The sequence below is a fragment of the Passer domesticus genome, chromosome 4, assembly GCF_036417665.1.
Source record: "Passer domesticus isolate bPasDom1 chromosome 4, bPasDom1.hap1, whole genome shotgun sequence".
In the NCBI taxonomy this organism is placed as follows: domain Eukaryota; kingdom Metazoa; phylum Chordata; class Aves; order Passeriformes; family Passeridae; genus Passer; species Passer domesticus.
The window spans coordinates 58,664,715-58,679,878 of NC_087477.1; the positions used below are offsets into that span (position 1 = coordinate 58,664,715).

At 38.1% G+C, this 15,164-nt stretch overlaps 1 protein-coding gene across 8 annotated transcripts in view; it reads left to right on the plus strand.

Moving 5' to 3' along the window:
- CORIN (corin, serine peptidase) overlaps nucleotides 1-15,164 on the plus strand; it is a 119,427-nt gene that overhangs the window by 27,049 nt on the left and 77,214 nt on the right. For all 8 annotated transcript variants that reach the window (XM_064418245.1, XM_064418252.1, XM_064418253.1 and 5 more), the window contains one exon: nucleotides 14,626-14,836. In XM_064418245.1, the coding sequence (XP_064274315.1) occupies nucleotides 14,626-14,836 (211 nt within the window). The remainder of the gene's footprint in view (nucleotides 1-14,625; nucleotides 14,837-15,164) is intronic.

Here is a 15,164-nt window from a genome sequence, read left to right on the forward strand (position 1 = left end):
TGGAATCTTGCAGACAGAGAGTGTTTTCTGATCAGGGAAAACAGAAAATAGTCAAGTAATGACATTTCTGCTAATGCAGATTGATCTCCCTAAAATGAATAGCTGGGAATCACATAAAGGCTTCATAGTGGAAACAGTGACTGATAAAATGTTTAAATGACTCTGCCACTAGATGTGAAAGAATGCTGGAGAGTGGGAAACAATGCGAACTCTATTAAATACATTGCTGGACTTTCAGCTAGTGTTGCCACCAAAATAAGGACCTGATGGTTTGCTGCAGTCAGCATTCTGTCTCCATGAGAACCCTCATCATGAAGTCTACAAAGAACAAAATGGAAAATACTGCTACATCAGTGTGCAACTTAAGAAAGATAACAGTTGAATTGGAAAAGGCAAATAGCAGGCAACCACACTAGTAGAGACATGGAAAGACTTAGATGTGGGGAGGCACTAAATGGAGGGAAGACGCTGTTTTCCTTCTGGAAAACAGCTGGTTTATGAGTAAATTGTTGTGGTGGATAGTCAGACTGTTTTGAGTGTCTAGGTGAAATAGAACAGTTACTCAGTGTTTTTCATTATATGAGGAGTTGCTTTTTTTTTTTTTTTTTTTTTGCCTATCAGGCAGTAAGCTAAAAAAAAAAAATGGAGACATCATGGAGTTACTGCCACAGGATGATGGGAAAACCAGAAAGTATGGAAATGCTTGGAGAACTTTGTGAAGGGTTGCTCTGTTGGGGCTCGTAAAAACAATAGTCCACTGGAAGCTTCTGCCTTCTGAAGGTTCAAGATTTTGTGTTGCCAGAAGTTGTTGTTATAGTCCTAGGTGGTTGTTCCTTATAATTGCCCAATATTACTATAATTTTTCTTGAATATATAATGGTGGCCCCTACCAAAGGTCAGCTTCTGAGTCAAATGTATCCTGTATTTCCTCTCTGTTGGGAAGCAAGTGAAGGAATATGGTTTTCCTACTGAGGGATTTGAGTTTGTGTGACTTCATATCTAAATGTTTTCTGGGGGTGTGGACCATGGCCTCAGTCAGGAGGATGGCTCACTGGAGAGTTTTCTGATAGCAGAAATAGGATCAGGATGGGAGTCAGGTGAATCGATAGGTTCAGTAGTGTTTATTCAGAGTTTAGAAGTACATGCAGTAATATTCTACTCATCTGTCAATCAGTGCTTAACAGAAAAAAGGCTGCATTTTAAATAGGAACTATTAAAAAGAATAAAGCATGGTTTCCCAAGGAAATGTTAGTGCAATTTATTGCTATTTTTTTCTATTTGAAATAAAAGCAGAGTGTACTGAGGCAGTAAAGTGAGAGACTTGATTCAGATGAAGCACGATTCTCTGTTTTGTAATACTGATGATGTGGGGAGACAGGAAGAAGTAGAGAGAGCGAGGGTCGACTTTCTTCCTAGGAAAACATCCTGTAGATGAATGGAATATACACTGGGATACGAGTATTAGTATCTGATTTTGTTTCTTCCACTTACTGGTGTATTTGCATATATATATATATTTAACACTCCTTTTTCTTTGTGCCAAGCCTCCCATAGATCTCCCCTAGCAGACAGTCTAGTAGCGCCTCTGCCATTTCGCAAAAGCAGTTTCAGCGGAGAACTACACCGGTGGCCCGATCCTAACGTGAAAAGTAACGTGGCCAAGCTTGATCCTCGGCCATGCCCATCTGTGAGGGGGCTTGAGGGGCAGCGTGGGGCGGTGAGGGCCCGGCGCGTCCCTCAGCACGGCCTGGCTGCCGCTGTGAGGCCGGGCCGCGCTCCTGGCCCGCGCCGCCGCCAGAGGGCGCCGCGAACGCGAGTCCCGCGCCCAGCGCGGCCGGGGCGGGCAGGAGCGGGCCTGGAGCGGGGCAGGAGTGCGGCAGTAGTGGGGCCTGGAATAGGACCTGGAACGGGGCAGGAGTGCGGCAGTAGTGGGGCCTGGAATAGGGCCCGGAGCGGGGCAGAAGCCGAGCCGGAGAGGGGCAGGAGCGTGGCAGCGGGCGCTCCCAGGGAGCGAAACACGGTCACTTGCGCGAGGTCGAGGAGAGTGAACTCCCACCCCGAGCCCTTAAACGATTGCTTTAAAGAATGACGTGGAAAAGTGTTCTCATAAAAGCGAGCCTCTGTCTCAGAGTTTCAAAAAGCACAGGATTTATGTTTGCTTGCTTGCATCCCAGGAAACTTGGGTCTTTTCACCTCTCTAACGCATCTTTGAAACTGACCGGCTTTGTTTCTTTGCAGCCCTCCACTCAGCCTTGATATTACCCTAATTCTTTTATCGCTTAACTATGTTCAGTTTGTACATGAAAATGTCTTTGTCACTACACAGCATTTATTATTATGTATTTGGGGTTCTGCCACTACTAGAATTCTACTACAAAGAATTTTGTGTTCTTCCACTACTATTACAGAGAGGGTCCAGCTCACCTTCCTGTTTGGTAGGAAAGAGCAGTATGAAAACCACTGTGGGAATAGCTGGACACAATATGTCACGAGTGGTGCGGAAACAAGAAATTCCATGTCTGTCTATCTCAGCCTTGTGCAGCTTATACTAAAAACATTTTTTTCTGCTGAAGCTGAGGTATCTGGTAACTGCATCCCAAGTCAGTCCATAAACTTGAGTTTCCCTAATCCCCAGTATTTCCAGCAGTGATCTAATAAATAATTTTGTCTATTAGCTCAATTTGTGTTTAATTACTCGTACAAGTTGGAGTAGACTCGGTTGTGTAAGGAGGTACAGCAGCGCTGGATCCATGTAGATTTTTAGGGTATTCTTATCCTCAAAAATAAAAAAGAATTCAAGATGTTGTTAAAACATTATTTCCTCTTGAACTGAAAATGGTTTTGGTTTCTCATATTGGCGCAGAAGAACATAAGCAGTGTCCTAAATATCAAACCAGAAATTTAGCCACTCAATTGTATCTTGGCCTTCAAATGCAAGCATGAATAGACTAATATGGTAACTATTAATTTTGTTGGTGCTTGAGTCTGTGCTTGAGATTGTTTTCTCTTCCAGCAGTACAGTGTTTCATTACCTCACTTATACCTAAATTTTCTCCCAAAATTAAAGATAGTGAAAAAGTCTGCCTTAAAATTTGTCAAGTCTCATTTAAAATGGCATTTTTTTTCACTAGTCAAAAGAATCAAAATTCTGCTTTTCTTCCCTAGAAGAAATTTGAAATTGTATTTGCATTTCGCAGGGCAGAATTAGTAAGCTAAGAGAAATGTGGATTTTTCACAAAATTCATTATCAAGAACCTGGTTTTCATCAGTTTTACCATTGTTGTTTTTTATGAGTACATGAGCATAGCTTGGAAAGGAAACAGTGAAGTTTCTGACATGTGAAATATATTAGCTGAAATCCAAAGGATTCTTAAAAGCCATTAATTAATATATAGAGCAATTTTTCATTACCATTTATGCTTATAAGGTTAAAAAAAAGCTTGCTGGCTTTTATCACCTGGTGTGTTACTGCTGTCAGGTAACTGCAAGTTTGCCAAAAACTCCAGATGCTTGTATGAAAATTGTAATGATGTTGTCATACATTTACCTCTAGATAAGCTTGTGATTTCAATTGTTTCTAATAAATTTGTGGCTCATTATTGCAGTTCTTCTGTTTGTAGTTCACCTCTTCAAATTCAGTCTGATGAAACAATGTTCCATGTAAGATATCTAATAGACTTCAAATATTTGTTAGGATTAATATTGCAATAAGTACTGTGAATAATTAACGCACCCTCTTTGAAATTCCGTGGATCTTGACTCTTTGGCCTTTCAGTGGTGTGGTTTCCTTTAGAGTGAGAGATTCCCACTTCTACTCAACAAAGCTGAACAAATCAGCTTTGTTCGAATTTAAATGACGTGTGGATGTGTGTTTCTTTAAAACTTGAAAGAATGGAAGACTTTCAGCTTTATGCCTGTTTCACATTCATCATGGGTTTTTATACTTTGTTGCTTGCATTTTAAACAGATGTTTGTTGTCAGATTGAATCATGAATTGGCCAAGAGGCTAAGCAAGACATCAAATACTTAGTGAAACTTTCAAGGATGGTAACAATGAAGCAAGGGATATCTGAAGATAATTGTTTGAGAGTTGCAGGCACTGGCTTTTGTTTCAGACCCATCAGGTTGTCTGAAACTATTTAAAAAGTATTTGTGTGTCTATTTCAACAAAAAGATGATGTTAATATTTTTTTTCTGTTCTGTATTGTGATTGATCACTTTGTTTCCAAAGGTACGCCTTACATCTGGTAGCAGTATGTTATTTTATGATTGATTAAAGTTTATCTGTTCTGCTTCTGCATGGTCTGTTATGGATTATAACACGTAGAGTGCAGCCAGGTGTGGGCACAGATTCATCATTAATATAGAATGGTAAATTCTAAACCTGTATTGAAGTATTGGAAGGTCAGAGCGTTGATGCAGCTAAGTGATTTACAGCCACTGTCATCTTTTACAATCATGTGAAATTCAAGAACAGCATAATGAGTACCATGGTTTGAAATCATTGTAGAGGTGGGAATTTGAGAAAGTGATAAACAGCCAAATACAGCTAAAGATTAATTTAGCTGTACACAATTAGTACTAATAAGTATTTATCTGTACACAAAATCTATATTTCTCACCTCTATTATGACTGCTAATTTAAAAAATTGTACTCTCCAGTGAAATAAAGTAGCAGAACTTCACAGCAGAAATTAGGAAAATCTTTTTCACTGGATGGATGGTGCAGAACCCATTGTCTGCAATGGCTGTGGGATCCTTTTCCTTGCCTGTTTCCAACACTCAAAGTCATGGATGACAGTGTGCTGGCAGCAACCTCACTTGGGGCAGAAAGTTAGGTGGAGACCTCCAAAGAACTCTTTCTACCAATAGTTCTGTGATTCTAGGATATAAAAATATTGTGAGTAGAACATGAACATTTTACATGGTTGAAAAAAAGTTTAACATTACAGCTGGTTTAATGGTATTTAAGATAATGCTAATTTTCATAGGGAAACTTGTCTTTTCTCTCCAGCTGACACAGGCAATTAAACAGTGAGCTGTAAGAGAGAGCATTGAAGGAATCTATTGATATTTATTAGTGGATTTATTTGAAAGAACAAAATGGACTTTCCATTCTGTGAAAAGCAGTTGAAGTACAAGGATTTAAAAATCTCAGTTTGCACAAGCAACTTGCAGGCATCATGTTCCTAAGATTTAAATACAACCTGAACTGACATATACTTGTAAGAAACTTAATCATGTTAGGCTTGTAAACATTTTCCTTTTACACACTAAAAAATAGGGTTGTCTTTGACCTCTAATTGCTCAGGCTGAGAAAGTTTGTCTGAATTCTTCTTTGTTCACACAGCAAAAACATACTGTAACTGGAACATTAAAGAATAACTGCATTAATGTAGTCAGCTAGGCTTGTCTGTGAACAGAAGCATTCAGACTCTAGTGCTGGAAAAGGAATTAGGCCTTCACTGAATATTATAAAAATGTAATGCTTAAAAGGAAATTCCAGTGCTATAAACAGGACAGTCAGTAGCAGTCAGATAAAGAAATGGCCAAGGAAGTTGTATCTCATGTCTTGCAATACATATTTTGCCAAATAGGCTATCAAATTCAGAAAATCTAGGCTGCAGTGTTTCTGGTTAACACAAACAATCTTTTAGAGACAATAACTATGCTATAACAAAACAAGCACATACATCCATCCATCTGAAAATATAGTTGTGGGAATTTCCCATAGGGAAAACAATTTGTTAGACTGATCAGTCTTGGTTAACCAGGGATTTGAAGATCAGCACCCAGATCTAAAACTTCCCCTGTGAATTTCCACATGGGAAACTGCAAGTTGCAAAGCAGTGTGTACTTGCAGTGTTTTGCTTTTCAAGTGTCAGGTGCTGTATTGTGTTCTTAGCTCCTAGACAGATTTTGCAGGGAAGGGTTTGCTGTGTTAGTTTTATCTGAAACTGAGGTGGGTAAAATTATCACTGTGAGATGTACTTGGAAATAAGGCGCCTAATTTCTTACTAAATAGATCAGAGTGGCTGTCCTGGAAAGGTAATTAACCAGAGAGAACTGGACAGCTCAGGCACAGTCTATTTCTATGCTGACCTGTTCATAACCTAAATTATTTTAAGTCTTTTACAAAGCACTGTTTTTTTGTTTTGTTTTGAACATAACAGTATTGGTGCATAATTAAATGTTGTCAATCAAGCTAGCATTTGTTTTCACTTATTGAAAACATGTTTGTTAGAAAAACCCACAGAAAAACCCAACCAAAAACATCTGGATGCCTGCCTGGTTGCAGTGGAGGCTACCATTTTTTATCCCACTTTTTTTAAAAAAAGGCCTATCAAGAGGGGTAAAGTCATGCACATGTTTCAGAAGAATAGCAAAATCCTGTCCAACTTAATGTACCATGGAAAGTAGCCTCTAATGATAAATCTTAAGTGTAAAATTAATTTTAGTATGTGCTTTTTTGTTTAATGGTAGGCTCTTAGAAATATGTCTCCAGTTTCACTAAAGAATTCTGTAATTCGGAAATGACTAATCAAAATACCAGATCTGGAACACAGGCCTGCTTGCAGGGGGGTGAATACTTAGCCTAAGCTTTGGCTCTTGAGCTTACCTGCTCTCAGCTGTGCCTCCCCAAGGGATTAAAGAGGTATGTGTTTCAGCCAGGAAGAGCAGCATCTGGAAGCAACTTGTTGAGAGAAGTGGGGTTCCAAAAAATGAAGTGACTTGATGAAGTGTCCAGCCTTTTGCAATATTCTTTGGTCAAGAGAATAGCTGAGTAAGAATTTAAGACTTGCTCTGAGCAAGAAGTGTCTGGGGCAGACTGGGTGTGGTGTTCCACTCTAAAGCAGCTGGTACATATTGCCTTAAAAAAATAATTATGATAACACTTCACCTCTGATCTAAAATATGAGTTGTATTTCCCTCATGGGTAATCCACTCCCTACCTGGGAGATAATGAATTGTTTTTCTCTTTACTGCAGGTGGTCAGTAGCCTTACCACCTCTCCCTTTGGTACCTTGTGGAGCACAAGGGGGAGTTGACAATCTCTCATTCCTTTCAAATTGTATAATTCATTAGCTGAATGAAATTAAATTCAGAGCAGTTGTTCTCAGTTAGTCCTGGTGCCTGACTTGTGTTTCAGATCCATGGATGGGATTTGCTGTTCGAGTTTGTTTTCCTCTTCCCCACATAAACTGTTATGAGTCAGATGGACTTAATTTAAAGGTTGGTGATATTGACAAAGTGTCACCATTCCCTTTGCTCTGAACCGTACAGTGCTGCATACTTTTTATGGCATTTGTTTGCTCAGTGAGCTGACCCAGCCCTAACACAGGCTAAGTTAGCTCTTGGGTGGTTTGGCACAAAAGTTGTTTCAAAGGAAATGGCAAGCACACATGGTTGAAAGGAAGCAGTATGGCACCATTGCATCAGTTCAATTGTGTTGTGAAATGGTTTTTTTGTTGTGTCAGTTGACTTGAGAAAAGTCATGACCTTCTGTTGGAGACTTATTCAAGAAGTACCTTGCTTCTCTCTTCAGGCTACCATCACTGTTACCGAGCCCTCAAGAGACAGGAGTTTATCAAATGTCTACCCACATGTAAATGTAACAAACTTACTACTGCTTATATTCAGATTATGTCTGTGTGCTGTAATGAGGCTGTGCACTCCTCTTAAGCCTTTTTTTCAAGACATTACACATTTCATGTGTAAATTGCCTCTGATAATTTCCCAAAGTCAACAGGATCATTTATGCCTAAAATATCACCTAAAATAAAAGCTATTAGTGCTTTTATGTAAGTGCTTCTTAATCCATATTTACATTTTGCAGTATACTGTAGAGGATCTCTGTTCTAGCAAATGAGAAATGCTTATTTTTCACAGCTAGAATAGGGGCCTTTTTTTACATTGTTTTCCATCCCTTCATTAATTTTACATTTTGGTAATGGTGGTATTGCTGTTTGCACACACTTCTGCTTTTGTATTATCTACAGACACAGTATTTACCAAGGTTTATTGGCTGTGGTAGCCCTCTGGAATGAGAAATACTGATCAACTCCACAAGGATTTTTCGTTCTTGTCAAGAGAGACTATTAGAAATGGGGACCTTGCTGTTGTTAGTTGTTTGTAATATTGTTCTTTTTCACCAGAGTATGGAGTTCCTTGTCTTTTCCTTCACTTTGTCAGTGCTTAATGGATGCTTTTAGGTATGACCTCTCTATTTCCATGGTGCAACTAGTTTGTTGGTTACTAAGGAAATGAGAACCGTCATGGAAGTGGTGATTCTGTCACCAGTGGGTTTGCTGTTCTGTGTTGATAGTACAAATTTCAGTAGAGATAAAGCATCCCCTTATCATTTTAGTGGATTTTTTTAGCAGAGAGCAGGTATAAATGGCAGACAGCAACAAAGCAAACACTGGTGCCTTGATTTCCTTTGGCAAATAACTGTGTGGTAGTAGTTGGCATCAGTTTAGAGAAAGATAGCTGTAGAATATCTTACTTTTGACTAAGTTGCCGTCTTTAAAAATTAGAGATTAATTTTAGTCTTGAAACCACAGCTTTTAATGCTATTTTTAAGAAGTTGAATGTATAATAAAGGAATGATTTAGTTCTGTAAGAGGACCTGTGCTTTAGTTGTAAGACAGTGAAACATGTTGCTTGATGTACATCAGTAACGAAACATTAAGAAATAAATGCTTTTGAACCATGTGATTTGTATTTTATATGCTTCTTACTGACTACAACTTCTTTTATATTCATGGTATCATTATTGAAATTACTCCTATGCAGTTATCATTCAACACTTATTTAATAGAGTTGCAGAAGTGAATTGTGTCTATTATTCTAGGAGAAGTTTTGAGCTAATCAGAGGCAGTTGGCGTGTATTTTGTACATGATGTTCCTTTTTAAGCATCAGTTTGAGTGGAAGTTTAAAGTTATTTGTGCAAATGTACCTAAATAAATACAGAAGGAATATGTGCAATTGAAGAGAATCCTAGCAGGGACCACAGATGAGTAGAGATTCAGCTTTTCTTCATTCATTGTGTTACTTCAGTTTCTTTCACTCCACTTTCCTTGTCATGAAGAATTTGGAACCTTCTTCATTTGCAGATGTCTCTTTAGCAATGTTTTTATTTTTCCAGTGTTATGGTGACAGTGTGTCTTGGCTCACATTAAATCTGAAGGAGTTACAAACATCAAGAGAGTGACATCTTCAAAAAGGGAAGGCAACTATTTAGAACAACACTTGAGCATATGCTAACTTCATTCCTATTCAGACAGCACTTCAGCACATGCTTAAAAGATGCTCTCAGTAGAGAAGTTGTCTAGCATCAAGATTGAAAATCAAAATAAGCAGAAGTTATAGCTTCTAAAAAGTCATTTGGCATGTACCTCCCTTGTTGATTTGAATAGGGTCTGCTGGTGCTCTAAAATTATGAAAAGAAATTGTCCATGGCTGGTTAGTCTGTGGCTAACTTTTATCCCTACATGCCAGGATTTAAAGAGTTTTAAGCAGTTTATTCTATCAGGATCTTGAGAACAGTGCTAAACTTAAGAATTCCCTTAATTAACCATGGTCTGACAGAGAGGTTCTGCAACTTTGCACAAACCTCTCGCTTCTGATTCGAAGCATCCAACTAATGCTTACTAAAATAGTGCACTTCTGATGAGATAGATGTCTTTTAGAGCTGGATGCCTCATTTTGGATATACAGTGAAAGATGTTAAATCTTGGTATGGCAGTCCCAAATATTGAGTTAGTGATTCAAAAGTTGTAGGAAAATAAAGTTAAGAACAGTCTTTGTATTTATAATGCTTTCGTTAGCATCTGTAATTTTAACTGCATGTAAAACACGTGTGATTCATTTAGATAGACTGAATTTTGGTAGGATGACAAGGCAGTCTGATTAAAACAAGTGTTTAATTTGTTATTTAGATAAAGGTACATTTGCAGTATTTGTGTTCTAAGTGTTACAGCATTCCACGAGGGAAAGAAAAGAAATTGAGGCTCAAGGCACGTAAAAGTGTAATGGTACTTTAGAACTAAGATATAGTCCAAAAAAAGCACCCAAGTCATTAAAGATTTAATGACTGAAAGTATATGTATCTAAATAGCTTACACCCTTGTAAGTATTTTTAAAATTCTTGTGTAAATAATTTTCAAAAATCTTACCTAAAGCATAAGCCATTAAGTGCAGAAAAGTTGGAGGAAATCCAAGTAGCAGAAAATAACAAAGCATCACAAGCAAGGTGGGATGTGTTGAAGTGTAAATTGCAGTTCTTGATTGAAAGGTAATACGCACTTGTTCTATGTCATAATTGTTAGATCATTTCTGAGATCTTGGGTAGAGGAGAAAGCATATAAATAGGAAATACAATCACACGGGAGGTTATGTTGTATAAACAGTAATTTCCACTGTGTCCAGAATAAGGGAGACTCTGGGGAGGAGACAGCAGGGGTCTCCAATAGATGGGAAGAATCATTCAGGCACTGAAGAGTTGAAATTATCAAAGAAATGAAATGCTTTCATTGTCTCACTATTTACAATAGCAAATTCAGGACAGATGTCTAAAAGATAAGCATTTTTAGGAGTCTTAAAGGGAAAATATTAAATGAAAGCAGAAGAAAAATGCCAGTAAGAAATGGAGAACAGCTTTAGAAGGGAAGAATCACCCAGCATACACATTCAGCAGCAAAATTATCCATTCTGTCAGGAAAGGGAAGCTGCTTTGAGTTGTGGAAATTGAATTTTCAAGTTAGCATTTGTGTGAAAAAATTGCAGACACTATACTTTATTTGCGAAATGATTGACTTTAACTCACAATACCTAAAGAGAAAACAGTTTGTAGGCTTCCCTGCTGTGTGGATTCCCAAGGATAGATTCTAAGAATATTATGGAAAAAGCATCTGAAATGCTGTATGAGATAGTGAATCCCAAGTGGACTGTACATGAGAAAATTCATAGCTCAAGAGAGGCCAAGAAAATCTGTCCATCTTCTGTTATAATTGAAACTAATAATGTACCAAGATGTCATAGTAAATAAAAGGAAGTTATAATACATTAACTTTTTTTTAAGACAGTAATGAGTTTTGGAAAAAGGTTTTCCTGGAAAAATCAGATGCTAGGTGGGAATACTGTAGTCCTTTCACGTGGAGCAAAAGTCTACAATCATCAGATTTGTAGACATCAAAGTCTACAAAATCAGATACTTACTTATAAAGAGGACTATTGTTTTTGTGGAGACCCTCATGGCAGGAAGGAATGATGAATCTGACTCCCATGTTCTCAGAAGGCTAATTTATTATTTTATGATACTGTATTATATTAAAGAATACTAAACTATACTATACTAAAGACTACAGAAGGGATGCTTACAGAATGCTAAAAGGATAATAATGAAAACTCGTGACTCTCTCCAGAATCCTGACACAGCTTGGCATTGATTGGCCAATGAGTCAAAATAATTCACACCAGAAACCAATGAAACCATCACCTGTGGGTAAACAATCTCCAAACACATTCCAAAGGAGCACAGCACAGGAGAAACAAATTAGATAATTATTGTTTTCTTTTTTCTCTGAGGCTTCTCAGCTTTCCAGGAGAAAAATCCTGGGTGAAGGGATTTTTGAGAAAATGTGAATGTGACATAGGACAGAGGAGCTACAAAAAGCATTGTATAGGTTCATATGTCTCACACAGGAAATTGTGAAATCAAGAAGAGTGACAACATTTTTCTAAGTACAGGGGAACATGGCCTGTTGGGACTGGTAAAAAATTGATGTGCTGTGGGTCATTCCCCTATCAAGAAACTTGGAAAATGCTGCCATAGGCAAGTTAGACTCAAAGAGTTCACTTTTGTTTTGCTTCTTTTAGTGGGATTCTTAGAAATTTTCAAGACATTTTAGGATTAAAGATATGATTTCTTTCCTCATTGGTAGAACTTTTGCTATGGAAGAGCCAGGTGAATATTGCCAATTTTCCTTGGATTTAAGGAGGCTTTACCAGTGAAATTATGGACTGCAACTGTGCAATTAGTGCTGAGGATGTGCTAGGCTAAGTTCTGTAATGAAGTGGGTGGTGATTGCTGCTGCAAGTTGAGCACAGTTCCATTTTCTGGAAGCTACTTACAGATGTTCTGTAAAAGTTCCTCTGATTAATAAGATCATTTTCTAATTGAAACTTGAGAAAATTTCACTTGGGATGTGAAAATCAGGCTGTCTGCTTTTCCCTTCAGGCCAGATACTCTTCTCACATACTATGTTATGCTTTGCATACTTGAGACAGAGGCACGTTTTGCATATCTTCTATAAAAATCCTGTTAAAAATATAGCCTAGCTAGGCTCTAGGCAGGTTTACATTAACTTTAACTGAGACATCATTTAACTGCATTACATTTCATATACGAAGGATCTCAGATGTTTTTTATAGTGCAAAGAAGAAAATGGGTGCACTAAGAATGAAGAGTTACACCAAATTTATTAATTAATTATTTTGAGGGAAGATGTTCTTCTATTTCTCATTAGACAGAAATTAACTCTGCAATTCAAGTATTCCTATCGCTTTCAAAGGGCTTTATGTTGCTGGATTTTACACTTTGTGTAAAATCACTGCTTCAGCTGCTGTGAACAGCTCTGATCTTTACCTGCAGTTTCTGCCACTGCACTGCCCCACCCCTTCTCCTCTCTTGGAAAAAATTATTCTTTTGCCAAAAAGCTATTCAATCTGAGTATTTGATCCAAGTGAAATAGTTGTTTTTCCCCTCTTCCTCTCCATTCTCCCTGTGCCCACCAAAAAACGACATTGTGGTGCAAGAGAAGAGAGAAAAGGCAGGCTGGCAGGCTAATGTGCAGAGCTAGTTCTTTGCATGAAATAAAAATAAATCTGGAATCAGCAATCACTGCTGGGTGAGGAACTATGGCCTTATTATCATTACAGGCATGGCTCGGTTTTTAAAACTAAAAAGAGTGATTAAGCTTAGCTGCAGTTCTAGTTGCTTTTCTTTGGGGCTATGAAAAACTTTGTATTTTGGGAGAGAAGGTAGGTGGTTGTTTCCAGTCAGCTCAGCCTGCTAGTTCAGTGTATTTTGTGCAGATGCAGGCCGTAGGAACAATTTGAAGAGGAGAATGGGAAAGGGAAAATGTGAGGTTTAAATTAGTTTCAGTAGGACTGAATATGAAACTGTAGACTTGCACTGCAATTGTTGGAGTAGAAAAAAGCACTTTTTACTAGTGCATTTGGCAATTGCTGGTCATAAACAGAAAACTCTTTAATTCAGATGAATATCAAAAATGACCTATGTAACTAGGGATGATGCTGTTCTGATCAGCAGTGTTTTCACATGCTGTTATTCCCATTCCCTGCTCTTCTTACCTTCCTGTAGGTATTGCCAAAACTAGTTTATATTCCCCATAATTGCAGCCTTACAGTACCTGAAAGAATGGTGGTGAGAGACTATTTATGCTGTTGTCTGTGTGATCATTCTGTTGCAAGGACAGGTCCTGGGTTTAGTATTACAGTAAATGCAGGGCGACCCCCCTGGCAGGGAGAAATGATGAGGCGGACTCCATTGATATCAGAAGGCTAATCAATTACTTTATTATACTATATTATTGTATACTATATTACACTACATCTAAAATGAAACTGCACAAGCACTCAACTGAACAAAATCTCATGACTGTCTCCCGACAGTCCCAAAACACACACATGGATGCAATTGGTCGCCTTGGGTAAGCAATCTGCAGAACACATTCCACATGAGCACAACAAGAGGAGCAGCAGTTGAGATAAGAATTGTTTTTCCTTTCTCTGACGTTCCTTGTTGCGATCCCCAGAAAATATCCTTGTGAAGTTGTGCCTTGCTTTTCATTGTGAAATGTGGCCACATAGTATCTTCTTTGTTTTAAAAGTTATTATATAATTGCCACAAAATGCCTTCTTCTTAATCATGAATTTTTATTTCATTTTTCTGCTGTCCAGCCAGTGAGTACCACAGAAAGATCAGATAGCTCCAAGGAACTGTACCCTTCTCTGTCAAGACTGTGTCAGTTTTAAAATGTCTAAAGCAGTCCATGCACATGATCTCAGCCAAAAATGTCAGTGCTTCTTGCCACATGCCATGGCAGGGACTATCTTGCAGTTGTGCCTCAGGAGAGACATGATGATCTTGTGAATAATTTTGATGAAATTTCACTTAATGAAATTTCTACTTGTGAAAGTAGAATGGTAACGAAAAGAGAAACTTTATGGGAACACTAAAGCCAGAGCTGCTTCAGAACCCATTTTTTTCTGTCTGACTTCTATTCTCAGTTGCCATTGAATTTTATTGTATCCAGGCTGTGTCAAAGAGAAATTGGTTTTGTTTTATTTCTATTCCAGTTTTGTACAAAGTCAGAGGATTGTGAAAATAGCTGAAAGCTTATTTGGTCTTCCAAGCTGAGCTTCTCTGGTGTAATTTTTGTCTTATTTTTTGACAGTATTATGATAGCATTATGGAATGTAATGATACCTGTGAGATACCAGCATTGTTTATATATTATATATACTGACTGTTCAGTTCAATACATGCTCTTCAGTGGTCATACTATTGTTCTAAATACACTGTTTTGATTTCACAGGTGCCTGCAGAAATATCACCAACAGCCAGTGCCAAATGCTGCCATATAACTACACCACTGTAACTTCAGTTCTTTCCATTGTCAAAAGTATCGAAATGGAAAAGTTCCTGAAGTTCTTCAGTTACCTCAATCGTCTCAACTGCTATCAGCACATCATGCTGTTTGGCTGCAGTCTCGCTCTTCCTGAGTGCATCAGTGACGGTGATGACAGGTATTTGGGAATGGAAATCCATCAGTGACTAGAGCCAATTGTGGTAAAATACTCTCTGTCTAATCAGACAAGGGAAGATCCAAACTAAGCCTATGACCTCATGGCAAAATTCCTGTCTGTCAAAGCTATTGACAACATTTCTACATTGATAAGCCGACTGTAATAGAGCTCTTTTAGAAATATGTTGCCACTGTGTAAACGAAAATTGTGATACTGGGGCAGTCAGGCTTATTTTCCTAAAGAAGCCTGTCCAGAGTTCTACCTAATTTCTCCAATCTGGCTATGCCAGAATGGAATGTTTTGTAACAACAATAATGCCTTGGATATG